The sequence below is a fragment of the Pagrus pagrus genome (assembly GCF_965226575.1).
Source record: "Pagrus pagrus genome assembly, chromosome: 8".
Classification (NCBI taxonomy): domain Eukaryota; kingdom Metazoa; phylum Chordata; class Actinopteri; order Spariformes; family Sparidae; genus Pagrus; species Pagrus pagrus.
The window spans coordinates 5,304,230-5,320,515 of record NC_140192.1 but is presented as its reverse complement, the minus strand read 5'-3'; the positions used below and the strand labels follow the sequence as shown (position 1 = coordinate 5,320,515).

Here is a 16,286-nt window from a genome sequence, read left to right as displayed (position 1 = left end):
CATGCCCGTCAAGACAAGAGTCTGTTTTCCACAATATATGCAGGTAGCAAATCATTTCTTTGTACTTTTATGTAGTTTTAGGAGTGATTTTATGTGAGTGTATGCGCAAATGACTGACGCCCACTACATGTGCAGCGAGGCAGCAGTTTAATATCCAAATCTAAGTTCGAAAAGAGCTTACACAGTGCTTTCTTAAAAAAAAAACATCCCAAATGTATTCAGAGGATCTCGCTAATTGAGACATTCAAAGTGTGAGCTTCACATGAACTCAAAGTGTAAAAGAAGACACCAATTAATTTACTAATACATCGATTATTTTTCATTGGAAACCCTCTGAAGCCATCTCACGCCTTTTACTTTTTAATTAGACATTGTATTTCCAGAATTGGCCAAGCTGAAAAAGATCTAAACCCAGGCATGGTGGAGACACACTGAAGGAGTTACGGTGCTGCAGATGACCAACAGAGTTATTAAGGCAAAGTTCAGCCAGGAGTCAGAGAGAAAGTCATCTGACAAACTGACTGACACTGCAGTTCATGCTGTTTGTCAAGACACACACTCATAACGCTTGTGCACACACGCAGAAGCACACATACACACACACACGGATATAAAGGAATAAAAGGTGGAATGGAGTTCTTCAAAAGGGGGCTTCTGTCAGGCAGCGATAAGCGAGTGGAGCCCCTCTGAGTGAGAGGGGGATCAGACAACAGCAAACGCTGACAGATGAGAGTGATGGAGAGCCCTTTGAAGAGCAGTTAGCAAAACAAGGGAGAGGACCAAGACGGAGAGGGAGAGGAAACAGAGGGCAGAGAAGATGATGGGAGAGAGGTGAAACACAATGTGAAACTGATGGACAGACATTCATCATCAAGTTACTGAAAGAGAGAGAAGAAAAAAAAAAAAGGAAAAATTATTTATTGTTCAAAACGAATTGGCAATGAATGAACTCGATGACTGTCAGAAAATTTGTCTAAAACTATTCACAGATTTTAAGCTTCTCAAGTCTGAGATTTTGCCGAGTGCTTGAACAGGAATAGAAACATCGATTAATAAATGATGAATAGAATCCTTAGTTGTAATTTAAAAACAACAAAAACTCACTGAAAGTCAGATTTAAGTTAAGAAATATGTTGATGGACGTTTCTAATATGACTGAGAGCCATTTAAAAAACACTTAGAGGAAAAATGTTGTGCACACATAATAAAGATAGACAAATGTCTCTTTTTCTTTCATATTTTGTAAGTAGCACAAAATATAGCCAGGAAACGGAAAAAAAAAAACATGACAGACACGGAGATACGTATTCGACTCATTCATAGACACAGCTACACAAGCCAGACTACAACACTCTCCACAGCTGTCAGTGGTATCTCTAACACCTCAGCTCTCCATGATAAACTGTCTCTTCAGAGTGTCACATAGGTACATGTTATAATCACAAGCATGCCATCTCCACTCAGCTTCACCAACACCCACACACACACACACACACACACACACACAACAGCAGGGGGGCATGCCAGCACATACACATAGCTTGCACTAGCTGGACAGATATCTCCCTCACCTCTGTCATCTTAAAAGGCCAGCCTGTCAGGAGCGACAAAGACTCTCCTTTACCCACACTCCCTACCTGTCCGTCCCTATTTTTTTTTTCCCCTCTCTTTTCTCTTTTTTTAAACACGTCCTCATCCTCCCAGTCAAGTTTTCAGTTTTCTGTCTCACCTCCTCAAAGGTCTACATCTGCTTAACTGAATGGCAGAAAGCCAGCTGTGGCAAACTTTGTGAACGTGTGAATGTATTTGTGTTTGAGACGAGACCAGTAAATGACTTCACCCCTCTTAACCTCGGTTATAGCTTTTTCACTCCACAACACAGCACCAGCTTGTCGTTATGCAAAATAAGCTATGAATATGTAAATGAATATATGCTAATAGGCCAGGGCTGCTCTCTAATGTCTGGAGGAGCTTCACAGGTAGAGATAGCCAGGCAGGACTTTGGGATATGAGTATATGAGCGTGGAACACACACATACACACATCTGCTTGAAGTATGTGTTTATATCTTTTCTCACCATTTGAATACCAATGTCAAAGTCTTGGCTACACAATAAAGCACATGTTCATTTGTACACGTCTCTGTGTGTAAATGTGTATGCATGCATGCATGTGCCTACCATGCGGATGCCATTCTCAAAGGCCTGCCTGGCCAGAGACGCTGGTCCATCCACAGTCTTTCCATCGTCGTCAGGTCCCCAGCTGGCACTGTAGATGTCAATGTGCTGCGGCTGGAGGCTCAGAGACTTGGCCTCCACCATATCCGTTACATCGCCATCCAGCATTCGCACACCTGATACACAAACACAGAAATAATAAATGCACAAGGGAAAGTTGAAATCCATCTCCTTTTTATTTACACAGAATAACCAAAGGCAACTCAAGTCATTCATTAGGCTAATCAATAAATTATTGAGCAAGTATTACCATGTCAGTATGCTTGTCTCACTGAGTACCTGGTTGTCTGAAGATAGGGATGACGATATGGATTTATTTCCGCCGAAAGCAATTACTACCCGTTTCTCATGGCCAATACTGATAAGATATCCTATAATTTTATATTTTCAAATTTAAAAAGAAGTTCCTTTCATGTAGCTTATGTGAACCTGAGGGTATTAAATTGCTGTAATACGTTTTTATTAAAACCTGACATTGTTAAATCTCTTTTTTTCTGCATTCTAATATGCTCATTTTTGCAGCAAGGTCCCTCCAGCTTTTTTTTTAATTAATTCTCTTTCAGAGTCGTTTTAAATGCCATAAATGGATGTTCATCAAGCCTTAATTACACTTACAAACACATACTTCTATACCTCTGCTGAATAAATTGAATCATGGCAAAAACTGTGATAAATACCAGACGAATACGATCAATCACTCACCTCCTATTCTGGCATTGTAGGCAATTCCCACAATGCAGTCGGAGTTGTTTGCGGTTGCAGCAACTTCGCCCGCACACCGTGTCCCGTGTCTGAGGAACGAGCGGGAAAGATCAGTTTATAACACGAAATAGAACACATGTGTATACACAGGCAGGAGAGCGCACACAAACTACCAGATAAACATGCAGCTTTTGAAGTGGAGAGCAAGGACACTGACATGTAAACACACATTTTCACAGATAAATGTGTGTATAGCTGTTGAAGCAATCCTAAACAAAATTATTTAAAGTGTAGTAAGTGTTACAAATGAAGCACACACACTATAAATATTTCAACAGTTTACTTGCTTTTTCCTCATCGGGCTTGTTAGATAATGAGGGAGAGGTTGTTTAACATTTGTCATGCCCTAAGGACAAATGTGTTTGGAGTTCCCCGAGGCCAATGATCCCCGAACGTACAAACACACACAAACAGAGGCACAGGTTGGACCCTTTTGACAATTTCTGAGTGCAGCAAGCAAAGTGCACTGTACTCCCCAAGCCCACATAGACACACACAAAAAAACAATAATAGCTAAAACAACCTCCAACATCAGTGATAAGTACGACTACTCGCACAACTCTAACAACTAGAAACACACACGCACACACAACAGGGTAACATTCCACCAGTAACTGCAGTGGTGACAATCGGCCTGGGTCAGCGACCAGCGTAAACAAACATAGTGTGTTTACGTCCGCCGCCTCCTCAGAAACACCACTTTCTGGATCGGCACAAACACACACACACACACACGCACGCACCTCCTGCAGAGAACATCTGCATCACAACACCCCCCGGAAACGGCTCTGACCGCTGCCATGGAAACCCAGCATCTAGCTATCGAAACCCCGAGGGAAGACATGGAGACTTTTTATAAGTCCAGGGAAGCACTCAGAGTGAGGAAAATCTGTTTCACACAAACCTGATGATTTCAGATTAACACTTATTGAACAACACGATCAAAGGCTTCAAAAAAAGTACTGAGGCATCACTTTTCTCACATATCCGAGGTGTATACTGCAACATCCATGCTTCAACTTCATCGAAAATGGCCATCCGTCGCATCTTTTTCTGCTACTATTTAAAACGTGCTCATAAGTAGTTATTTTTTATCTCTCACTTAGGCGAAATACTCAACAAAAGCACAGTAAAATGCACAAAATACGCCATTTGGTGTACTTTGAATACTATTTTTGAACTATTCCCTTTAATTAACAACTGTGTTCACATTTCTAAGATAGGCTGAACGTACTCAACAACGATCTTTACATTTATTTAAAATTCAAATACATTCTACACATTAGACGTATACACAGTTAGTAGAGTTGTGGGAACCTTTGTTTTGTCCTCTGTAGAGCTGAAATGACCTCACAAGTTTACAGAAAAGTTAACACAAATCTAACTGTGTGGGTTAAAGTTAAACATATTAAATGGCTACAAATCAGTGATAGGCCCCTTAGTGACAATTAATGAGCCAAACTGCTGGCTCCCTCTTTCAAAACGCTTCAACAGTCTGCACTCAGTTCATTTCACTCCACTAATCCATAAAATCGTCTGTCTGGCGTCTTTCCAGTCTTTGTGCTTACCTGTATTATCCATTTTCTACACTTCTCTGTCACAGTCACTCAGGCATCTCTGCGTTTCAACCAAAACTGTATAACGTTTGTGCTATGGATAATTGTCAGTGGGAAGAAAACGCACTCACAAACACAGTAATTATTCAAATGCAAACACATACAATTAACTTTCTGAAACGTTCAAAGGATACAGCCACTTATACTCATAATTAAAATCTCTGTGATAGACATCTGATTTGTTTTAGCTGTGTGTTTGGATCCTGCTTTAACAAGCATAGTCAAAATCGTATATTTATTGGTTCATTGGGAATCAGGCATACAACAATTTCAGATTTTTTAGATCCATCTATGGTCCCAATCACTGTGACTAACAACAACAGTCACTTATAGGTAGACAACTGACAGTTAATTTGCATTTCAGAGATATGACAATCTGGCAAGGTTGTTCATTTCTGTTGTCATTTTCAGCCGTAAATGTAATATTTAAAAAATATATAGTAAAAAACGATGATATGACTTATCTGAGGTTTCTGCTGTGCTTATTTCATGTACTGTTTTGCTTTGCTTTTGATATCTAACCACAGCATTATCTCGGAGTAACTGCTGGGGTTTTCTATCTGCAAGTTATGCCAAGCAAACATTAAGATTTGTTCTATAACATCTGTATATGTGCTAGTAGTTCTGCTGGATTCAAATAACAAATAGAGAAACACAAAAATCCAAAAACACGAGCACTAGATTACAAAATATTGTCCTTTTAAACCTGTGTTAGGTGTGACGGATCATCTGTGGACTACATTTGAAAGTCAGCAGACACAAAGAACTTCATTAAGTAGAACAACAGATGCTGGTTCATCCATATGCGTACTTCAGAAAGCTGTATGGGAGATTGATGCAGTGATAAGGTTATTGCTTTCTTTCTCTTGCTCACATTCGAAGCACAGCTGTTAGTGCTGCGTGTACACATTGACAACAGCAGTTTAAAATCCACGACCATTACGTCACTCTCGTTGCTATACAACAAAGTTTGACAACACTCTGCAGTTTGCCAGATGTAGCTAAAGTTAGCGTTATTCCTGAGAAATTTGACAGACTGTGGTTTTAACTTGCCGACCACATCACAACAAGCTTTCATATCTAATCAGCTAATCGGGAGACGTTACTGTTGCGTTTTGATTAGACTACAATGATCTCTAGTTTGCAAATCCCATATGAGAATTTGTTGTAGTATATATAGAAAGCAATAATGTGAGTGGTAATATGAAAAGTCAAAGATGGCAACGACGTTTTTTCAATCAACACTTTCTGTTGACATCATAGTCAACTATGAGTTCAGCCTTAAAAGGAAACCAGCTCATTAAGCTGCATCTGTAGGCCTCATGTCTCTTTAAGACAATGCATTACCAGCAGGGACTGAACCACTGCCAAGACACTTGGGCTGCTGCAGCCAAACACACATACACACACCAAAAATCACTCACTAAGCCAAACTGGCACAAGACAAGTGCCTGGACAAGCGAGTCCCCCTTTTTTCCTCTTACACACATACACATATAAACACCAACTCTTACCAACAGAGAAACCACAACCCACCCACAAATGTCACAATCAAGTACACTAATGTAACTCATCGCACCCACAACAAGGTCAGGGCTCAGCAAATACAAACATCTTGAGGCACAGAGCTTCTGGTAAAAATCAATCAGAAACCCACTGACGCACAGAGGAGTGTTTGGCTGATTGTGAGCCCAAAACACTGAAGCCACATCCTAATTTGCTCAGTTATTTGCTCAAGGATTTTGGGACTGGAGGGTGGCAGTTCAGAGTCCAGCGTGGACCAGTCAACACAGAGGTGGACTGGTAGCTGGAGAGGTGCCAGTTCACCTCTGGTGCCCTGACAAGGTGTCCTTGAGCAAGGCATCTATCCCCTGACCCCTCTGGGTGCTGTGCTACGTGCGGATACATCACTTTGACATCTCTCCACTTCAATTGCTTGTTTATATGGTTTGTATGTGTGCTCAGACCTGTGCATGTGTACAAATTATTAATCAGAGTCAAAAGACGAATTTCCCCAGGTCCCCATTTTCCACAATCAAAGCAATTATTCTTACTTCTTCTTCTTCTTTTTATTATTATTACCTGAACTCTAGTGTTACATTTCATTCTCTCATTAGATGTGGAATAGATTTTTTTGTCTTACTTGTTCTCGTTGGTCGCGTCATATCGAGGCATGGGATCCATATCGTTGCCGTTGACATCAAAGCTAGCTTGAGCGTCCTGGAGGAGACACGGAGGTCAAAGCAGGCACATCAAAAACCAAAATGAAAGTTGTAATAATGATCAGTGCAGAGAAAACATCCAGCAGGTTAAATTCATTTGGAAAGTAGGTCCAACACTACCCGTGTGCAGGTGTGTGTGTTAATAGACCCATATAATGCCAAAAAACGTCTCTAGCCCAATCAAACAGTTCACATTAGCGTCACTCACAACAGTTTTGTAAATCGAATGCAATCAGAGCTAACTCAATCTGCTGCACTTCTCACCCTTCGGCATAAACAAATCCAGAGCATTAAGAGTAGCTAATAACAGCAATGCAGGCGCTGTCAAACAGGGTGTGAATCACTTTATCTGCACAGTTGATAGATGGCCGTACCTGCTGCCTCGGGGCAAGAAGATGCTCTAACTATCTGGCCTTGGTCTGTGGTAGACATACCTTGGCATGCACATCAAGCTCGTCAATATAGACAAGTAAACACGTACACACACAGCATACCTGCACATTCCAGAGGGAAGCTTCCCTCTGGGATGTAATTCATGACTCATGATCATCTGATCCAAAGTACAGTATCACAGTTTACATTAAGTTGTTGCTTTCTTTCTGTAACATGACTTTTAAAAAGGAACAGTTCACATCATAATAAAACATACATATTTTCCCTCACATCTGTAGCGCCATTCATCCATCTGGATTGTTTTGTTGAGTTGACTCGATGGCACTCTGCTTTTTAGTACATTTGATAAGCTCAGCAGCAATGTCTCTTTCCAGAAATCATGACCTGGTTACTCGAGGTAATCCACAGACCTTGTTGTGTACAGTTTGATGCAGTTTAATGTTTTTTCCATTTCACCGCTCAGAAGGAAACATGCATCTATTCATGGAAGCTTGTGTACGTGACAGTGTGGGACGTAGCTTGCCAGCCATGAGTAGATGCATCTTTGCTTGTGTGCCGTGAGATCCTTCAGTTCCAACATGAAAGGGCTCACAACAAGATATGTGGTTTATCTCGAGAAACTTATCTTGATTTTGGGTGAAATATCCCTATTTCCCTATATATCCTTTAACTCTAACCCTAACCCACACACACACACAGCCGCTCATAGCCGCCCTACATGCGCATACATACACACTCACGTAGTTCTGAATGAGGTCTGGGTGGTTCCTCTCAATGCCGTCATCCAATATGGTCACCACCACGTCTTTACCCGTGTAACCCATCTTCCAGGCCCCCATGATGTTCATGTCGGACTGGCAGTTATGGACGTCGTCGTTGCAGTGCTGGAGAGATTGTGACAGGAGATGAGGAGATATGATGAGGAGAACAAAACAAACAAAAAACAAAATTCATCAGGGTCTCCCAGATGCAAAATCTTAAACTCAATGAGCGTGTCAAAATTTCCACTTAACTTACAGCAAGTCTGAGGGAACAGTCAGACATAAACCAGTCCAAACAAGTTAAAGACAAGTCTCAAGGTGTTTAAAAAAGTGAGATCTCAGACAGCTTTCATATGTACCCGTGCAAATATAGAGCCCATGTTGGAAAAAAATGAATCGTTAGATATGAAATCCATAAGTCTGTTTAATTGTTCAACAAAATTGGACACACTTAATGAGCTTAATGAAAATCTCATCAACATCTGCGATCAGAGAGAGGAAACAACAAATTAGTTTCTTTAATTTAATCCTTTTCAAATTGTCCCAGGTTCCCCTTCACTGGTCCATAACCAAAGGAGCCAACTTTTACTCAGCTGGCTCTCAACCAGTCACAAGATGTGTAAACGTTCCCTACAAAAATGGAGTACTTGTGCTACAGCTGATCTATCTTTACATGTTCTTAAGCCGAGTGTTGGCAATCCAATATCTTTAACTATGAATGCTTTTCAAATGCTTTGTATGTGCATCAAACTGTTGGTTTGCATGCCAGACAGACATTTAGATACACAGCCATCCACCTCAAATATAATGAATTTGATTTTTGAGTCTCTTTACTACAGAATCAAACTCATAAATCTCTACAATCCAAGTTGTATCTGACAATCTGTATGGACCTTCAGTGTGTCAAATTCATGTCTGAGTAACTCTGCATACCTCCGCCAAGGCCCAACAGCCCCCTTTAATTCAACCGAGCCCTAATCCAATATCAAACTGTATCATTAAATTTTAAACCACTCATAACTGCTTCATCATAACTTAAGCTCACCAGGATCCGCATCAAAGTGTACTCACTCATAGACACCAGCCACCTAAATACACCTGATTTGATCTGAATGAATTATTCTCTGAGAAATTAAGTTTCATGGACATTTGTTCAGGAGTTTTTGTGTAATCCTGCTGACAAACCAACCAACCACAAAATGGATAAGGATGAAAACATAACTTCCTTGGCATTAGTACTAAAATAAGCCCGTCGAATCATCGTTACATACAAATAGTATACAAATGGACAACCTGACAAAAACATGTCAATAACGAAATGTTCAAACTGTAAGGCTATGTCAGGTGACTTGATGACCAGAGGAAACTTTTCCTTCTCTTGGACATGAAACACACACATCAAGTTCAGAGAGTTCTGTCCTAAAGCTAGAAAAATACGTTTAAAGCCTCTGGTCAAAGTACTAGGAGTTATCTATACAAAGTTAACAATTGACAGAGCTGAGGACATTCAACCACACACACACACGCACACACGCAAATACATAACTAAAAGAGCAATGATCTGAGAGAGAAAGCAAACACTTGTGATAAGCATGCAAATCTCTGCAATGCGCATTTGAGTGCACTGTGACTGTGTGTGTGTGTGTGTGTGTGTGTGTGTGTATGTGTGTGTGTGCGCGCGCGCTAGGACGAGTGCATGCAGGACACTGCCCATCACAGAGAAACGATTTCGAAATACAGGAACGCAAAGTTGTGTATTTCTACCTCTGTGGACTTTCCTGTTTCTGAATAAATGTAGAAATGTCTTGTTACCTTGACCCTAAATGATCTTTTTGCAAATTGAGGAAAGGCAAAGATTTCATCACTATGGCTCTTCTATTCTTTCATTCAGTAAAAACACACACACACAAATCCCTCAGCTCCACTGACCCTGCAGTAATCAGGATCATGCCACAACCTCGGCTGACCTTTGACCCACAAACTGGATAAATCTGGGCAAATAACACAGTGCACAACTCTCTGAGAAGAATAGATGAACACAGCATAGATGAGACTAAACTACATATACTATATTGGGCTCTATTGCTCTGGGAACTCGTGGTGAAACAGAGAAAGATGTTCTGGTCTGGATATACAGTGTACTCACAATGTACCACATACTGCTCCACTTGGCGTCATTATAGAATATGTTGTTCTGGGCAGGGCTGCTTTGGGCGGGGCTTGACAGAGAAAGGGGCAGGTCTGGCTTGTAATCCCTCTTGATCCTCCTCTTCACCACCTGCTGCTGTATCCACTCCACCTGAAACACACAAGCACAGACAGGAGATAGCAGAAACTGAGTAAGGGATCCAATAATATCACACAGTAGTAATATTGCTTCACTCATAGTACAATCAGTCAACAGGTGGAATTTCACCCTTTAAAATTCCTCTTCTGTGCCTTAAGTGATGAACTCTCTCACGCATGAATACAGACCACCTCGGGAAAATATAAATAGTTTGTATACCATCACGCCTGACCATCACAGACAGACAAGAAAATAGAAAGCAGCAGAGGAGAACTGAATTGATGCTGTGGGTAAGCCCATGAGCCCGGATGACATTTTTAAACTTTGCAGCCGTGAAGTCATTTCAGTGATACGGATAATCTGTGAAGAACGTCAGCACTTTTTTTCTTGAAGTCTCCCCATTTTAAATTAGAGCCGCAGTGATTAGTTGATTAACTGATTGAAAGAAAATTCATCGCAAACTATTTTTTATCATCGCTTAATCGTTTCAAAGATTTTTTCAAACAAAAACATCAAACGTTTGCTGGTTCTAGTTATTTATGACAGCAAATGAAGTTGACAGTTGAATCAACAAAGAAGCTATTTGAAGACGTCACTTTGAGCTCTGGGCACTTGTAATAAGCTTTTGTCACAATTTTTGGACATTTATAGACATTTATAGAGATAGATCAGCAGATTAATCTAAGATGTAAACGACAATAGTTGCAGCCCCTCGTTTAAATGTGGCAAAGTTAAACAAAATAAGGCAACTACATTTTTTAAAAGACATTAAGTATCCGCTTAGCCACCTAAAAGTTGCATGTTCTAATCATTTTAGTGTTGGCCTATAAGAGTTTTTACAGTAGACACAATTTTTTTTCTCTCCATCAGTTCATTTCTCCCTGTCTGCAAAATGGACAGACTAATACACACACATATGCTGCAAAGACATAAATGTCTCTCAGGTAACATCAATCTCTCAAATGTTATGGGCTTGCTTCAAGGCGCGAGGCATTCCTTGGCAGGAGTCTCACTCCACTTTCAGACGGAATTTTTCCGATTTCAAAATCAGCATTGTTGGATCTGAATTGGGAGGGCTGGACCCACTTGCTTGGCCCTGGTCACCTCTTTTTACAACCCTGAAATCTTGTGTTTAGTCTAGCTGAAGCCCCGCAGACTTCATCTGTCTGAAAAGACTCCATAAGAAGTTTTCACGTACCAGCAGTGATGACAACACAAAACTGAAATACAACTGGCAGAGAGATTCAGAGATGTAAATATTTCTGTAATATATTAACATGTAGCATTTTTATTAATTGTAGCTTACACAGACTACATAAAGATCCTTTTAATTTACTCTAGGAATAGAGCATGTACAGATGAAATGTTGTGGAGCTACTGCTTATTTTTGCAAAGTGTGCAATCCTCCTGAAATGATCGCCAAACCATCTTACTGTGAACTAAAAGTGTCGAGCTGTATGCACGATGTACAGACAAAGACACTCTGTGCATAACAGATAATCAATAGAATAATTTCACACAGAATAAGTGTTTTTGTTTTGTTGCTCGGTTTGCTGGATCAAGAAGTCTGAGGCTTTGGTGAACAATGTCCACTCCAACTGCAAAGACGAAGCGTTTCTTCACATCAATACAGGCTACAGCAGACAGAGAGGAGAGGAGAAGAGAGAAAAGCTGACAGAAAATGACTGCAGAGTGATTATCTGGTCTCATGCACTGAAACAATCTGCCAGGCTCTCCAGAGAGTTGGAGAGGGAGGCAACGAGACAAGATAAGACGAGAGAAGGGGAGGTGATAAAGAGCTGAAGAGAACAAGTCCCAGGAGAGTCAATAAAAAAAGACTGAGCTGCAAGAGGAGAGAAATGAAAACAAACAGAGACTGAGACTAAAAGACAGCAACTGAGGATAGGAAGATTGATTTTATAAATAACATTGATTTAATAACTCAAGTATGCAGCTCTTTATAGATCGCGAAAGGAGGGAGAGGAAAAAAATGATTTTGCAGGTGACGTAATTTAATAACTCAAGAGCGTAGACCTCACTTTTAAGACAGCAAGATATGGGAGAAAGAGAAACGGCAAATGGTAAAGGGTAAAAATCCATGTGAGATATTTTGTTTTAGCCTGGTGCTCCTCCGTCTGCTGAGGTCTCAGCTCATTTCACTCCAAGTTCTGTCAGGACCATCAACTTCAAAGCAACCGTTTACACACGCCATTAGCCTCAAAACAACACTGTCATCAGGAATTGTGCATGCGTGTGTCTGTGCAAAACCACTGGTGTATCATTGCAATTTGCATACATTAGCATAGCTTCAACTGCAATCTTGATCAGCAGTGTAACTCTTAACTGCTCTCGTCCTTAACTTGGTAATTCCTAGAGTCTGACGATGAATGCATCACTGACTCTCATCTCGCCACCGATCCTCTCAACCATTAACGCTTCTACAAGCTGACAAGATAGAGCAAAGACTTTACGGATAGCAAAAAAAGAAACTTTTTGCCTAAGCTGGATTCCAATTAGAGTGTAGTTCACCTCAGATGTCTCTGACAAGACCCACGAATTTAAAGGATTTCAGAACACTTTGCTGAACTTGCCTAATGAACAAAAGGACATCAACCTATGAGCCTCAAGGTTTGATAACTACGCAAAGCTCATGACCAGGGTGAGGGTTTGTTACATGCTCCCTCTCTGTGGCCAGGATGTGTCACTGTGGCTGGTGATTGACCTCTTGACTTGTCAGGTGATAGCAGTCTGGCTGATTGGTAAAATCCAATAAGAGGGGGTAGGGCACTAGGCTCTGGTCTCGCTTGCTCATGCTCTTACTTCATTCCACCTGATGCTGACGAGGGATGCAGTCAGTCAGCCTCTTGTTTGTTTATCTGATGGGTACGGCAGTCTAGTTTTCGCAGCTTTATTTCAAGTAGGTTTAGTTGATCCTTTTGTAGGGTAGAGGGTTAGCCCCCAGATCTGACAGCCCTGGTGGGTTGGTCTGGGTGGCTGCCCTTCTTTTGTTTATTTTGGCCGGCCCATCAGTTAATTTGTTTGTTTGCTGATTATTTAATACATTTATCTTTCTTTAAACTACAACTTGTTGGTTTATCTTGTGTTGGACCTCACTTAAAGGGGGTGGGTTCGTATCATAATTGGGGGCTCGTCCAGGGTTGGAACGTAGATCAACTGGTAAATCGAAAGCTTCACTTTCCGACTTGCCTGCAATACTAACTGTCACTCCACCGCTATTCCATCTCACACACTAATTTCCTGTCACTCGTGGACAAGATCCCGAGATACTTCATCTCCTGTGTTTGGGGCAGGAGCTCTCCCCTCAAACCGAGGCGGGCAATCTACCATTTTCCGGCAGGGGACCATGGCCTCAGACTTGGAGGTGCTGACTGTCACCCCAACCGCTTCACACTCAGCTGCAAACCGCCCCAGTGCCTGCTGGAAGTCACCGACAGAAGAAGCCAGGGTAACCATGTCATCGGCAAAAAGCTGACACGCAATTCTGAGGTTCCCAAACTAGACACTCTCCTCACCGCCGCTGCGCCTTGAGATTTGTCAATGAATATCACAAACAGGATCGGAGACAAGTGACAACTCTGGCGCAGTCCAACACCCACTACAACTGGCATTTGGGTCAGCCCTAGTGAACAGATTTGGATGACTGGATCGTCAGGTTTTATTATTGCTGTATACTTCATATCCTACATAATGATTTGGTGTTATAAAAAAGGGTCATAAAGCACTTGAAATGCATTTGTTTTATCTGCAGCAGAAACGTTACAGAGTTTATCTACCTCATGCAGTTTAGTCCAGATGACGGTGTTCTGCCTGATCTCACTCATTGTTCAACCAAAAAATTATTCTTTTTTTCAGGTTTTACATCTGATTACTTTCAAAGGTCTACGGACTGAAAACTATTCTGAGTCCCATTAATAAAAAGTTAGATTTTAAATCTGTAGACCAGAAAGATGCCGTCTTCAGGCTACATCTAAAGTAGTTTGACCATCAATGTCCTCATTTCCACATCTCTCGTTCTCACAACTGCACATTTTCTGTTTCAGAAGAGGAGAGGAAAACTTCTTCAGGCAAAAGAAAATTATTAAAACCACTGACCAATAATATCAATATGAATATAAAGGTAAAGGAAAAATAAATAGGCCTATGTCAGAGGTTTCACTGGGAATGTGGGCGATGCTGCAGTGCTGACATTAATATCACGCTGTCCAAACAACTCTGCTGGTGTTTATATATATAAACAACTCAGCCTCTGCTCTCAGAGGGGCTGATAATTTACTTTTATTGATTTTTCTAGCAACACACAGTAGATCGTGTTCAAAAAGAGCATAGTCAAATAATAATACAAACCAGCATCCAAAAGAATTGAGACGCTGTCTGAAACGTAAATAAAAACAGAATGAAATCATTTGCAAACCAGCTGTGTTTTATGAAGTGTTCCCGAGCCCGTGCAGTCCGAGTAATATCCTTTTATTTCGCCTCATCCTTGCTTGTGAACTACTGAGCCTGGAGGATGCTCTTTTCATATCCAATCCCGATACTATCACCTGTTACCAATTAACCTGTTTACCTGTTGAATGATCCAAACAGGTGTTTTGCACTTGCATTATTAATAGCCTGAAAAAGTCATTTCTTTTTGCATTTAAATTGGTTCAGTACCTTTTATCTTCATACTGCTACTGCTTACACAGGAGGCTTTGCATTCCATCCTTTACAAAAAGTACACTTTTGTCCTCCATTTGAAAGATGACCCGAGGCAGGTAAATGAAATTTCAACAGCTTTTTCTAAAGCTATCAAGGGCAATGCCAGCCTTTGTTGTCCCTGCTAAAAATCACTCACTGGTAACAGCTTTCAGTTATCCACATCAATTGTGTCACGTCTGCCAGTCCCTTTCCCAACAAAGACAATATTGCCCTCTATTATTGCCTCTAAAACTTGCCCATGTATCACTGCCTTTGTTTCAATGCCAATTCGCTGCCGGGCTCTGAGGCATGACGATTTGGATCTGCTCCATTCATTTAACTCCAGCTTGGTGGAGCAGAGGAATGATCTGCTGATCAGCACCTGTACCTCTGTCACCCTCCTTTAGTCCTTTTCTCCGACTCCCTCTCCTTTCCCACTCTGATATTTTTCCTGTCTCTCTCCCTCTTCTGCTTCTTCCTCTCTTTCGTTGCATTTCAGGTCTTCCTCTCTCTCTGCAGATGCCCATTTTTCTCTGAGATCAGCTGTCTTTCTCTCTCGTTCCCACTCCAACCCCCTTCCTCCCTCTCTCTCTCATTTGCTCTCTGTGTAAGGGTTTGCAGGTGGCTCTTGCTGGCTGGGTCAGTAACCAGGGGAAACTGGGGAAGAGTTCACTTCAATAGAACAAATGGGAACAAATTGATCCACTTTCACTGCTGTTTTTTTTAGCGACGCCGTCGAGTTTCAGGCAAAAGAACTGAAGCTGCGAGTTTTAAAAAAGGTCAAAGGCTAGCGTAGCAGAACACCCATAACAACCTTTGGACAAGAAGCCAGTTCTGCTGCTCTCTTAAGTGCAATTCAGAGCCTCGGCCCAAACACAGCACACAGTCGCACAACTTTTCACAGATGGTTTGAGCCCTGTGGTGCTGTGCTGGCCAGCTGTAGGTGTTCGTCTCAGGGCGTCGACTAATGGTTCATCTGTTAAACAAATTCAAGGCAAAAACAAATTCTATGGCAGACTGTCACACAAGCATCCTGACTTTATGGAAATCTGTACATGGGACACTGTGGAGTCTCACAATATCTGTGCGTATGCAAATTCCCTCAAAGGTCCCCACAGGTACACAAGCTCCGTCTGCGTTGCCACCTTGATGCTGCGAGTGTCCTTGTCATCCACACATGTTCATGAATACAGTGAGCTCTAAAGGCAGTTGGATTTTAAAAAAATAAAACCATGAGTCGTAATGAATATATACTGAGCAGACTTCAACTGTTTTAACTTTCTAATAATTGTGTATGAGCTCATTGAAAT

At 41.3% G+C, this 16,286-nt stretch overlaps 1 protein-coding gene across 3 annotated transcripts in view; it reads right to left on the bottom strand.

Annotated features, from left to right (window-relative positions):
* pcsk5b (proprotein convertase subtilisin/kexin type 5b) overlaps positions 1–16,286 on the bottom strand; it is a 53,378-nt gene that overhangs the window by 28,332 nt on the left and 8,760 nt on the right. For all 3 annotated transcript variants that reach the window (XM_084360622.1, XM_084360623.1, XM_084360621.1), the window contains exons 3-7: positions 10,138–10,290; positions 7,971–8,114; positions 6,759–6,835; positions 2,940–3,028; positions 2,181–2,353 (exon numbers count right to left, since the gene is read on the bottom strand). In XM_084360622.1, the coding sequence (XP_084216748.1) occupies positions 2,181–2,353; positions 2,940–3,028; positions 6,759–6,835; positions 7,971–8,114; positions 10,138–10,290 (636 nt within the window). The remainder of the gene's footprint in view (positions 1–2,180; positions 2,354–2,939; positions 3,029–6,758; positions 6,836–7,970; positions 8,115–10,137; positions 10,291–16,286) is intronic.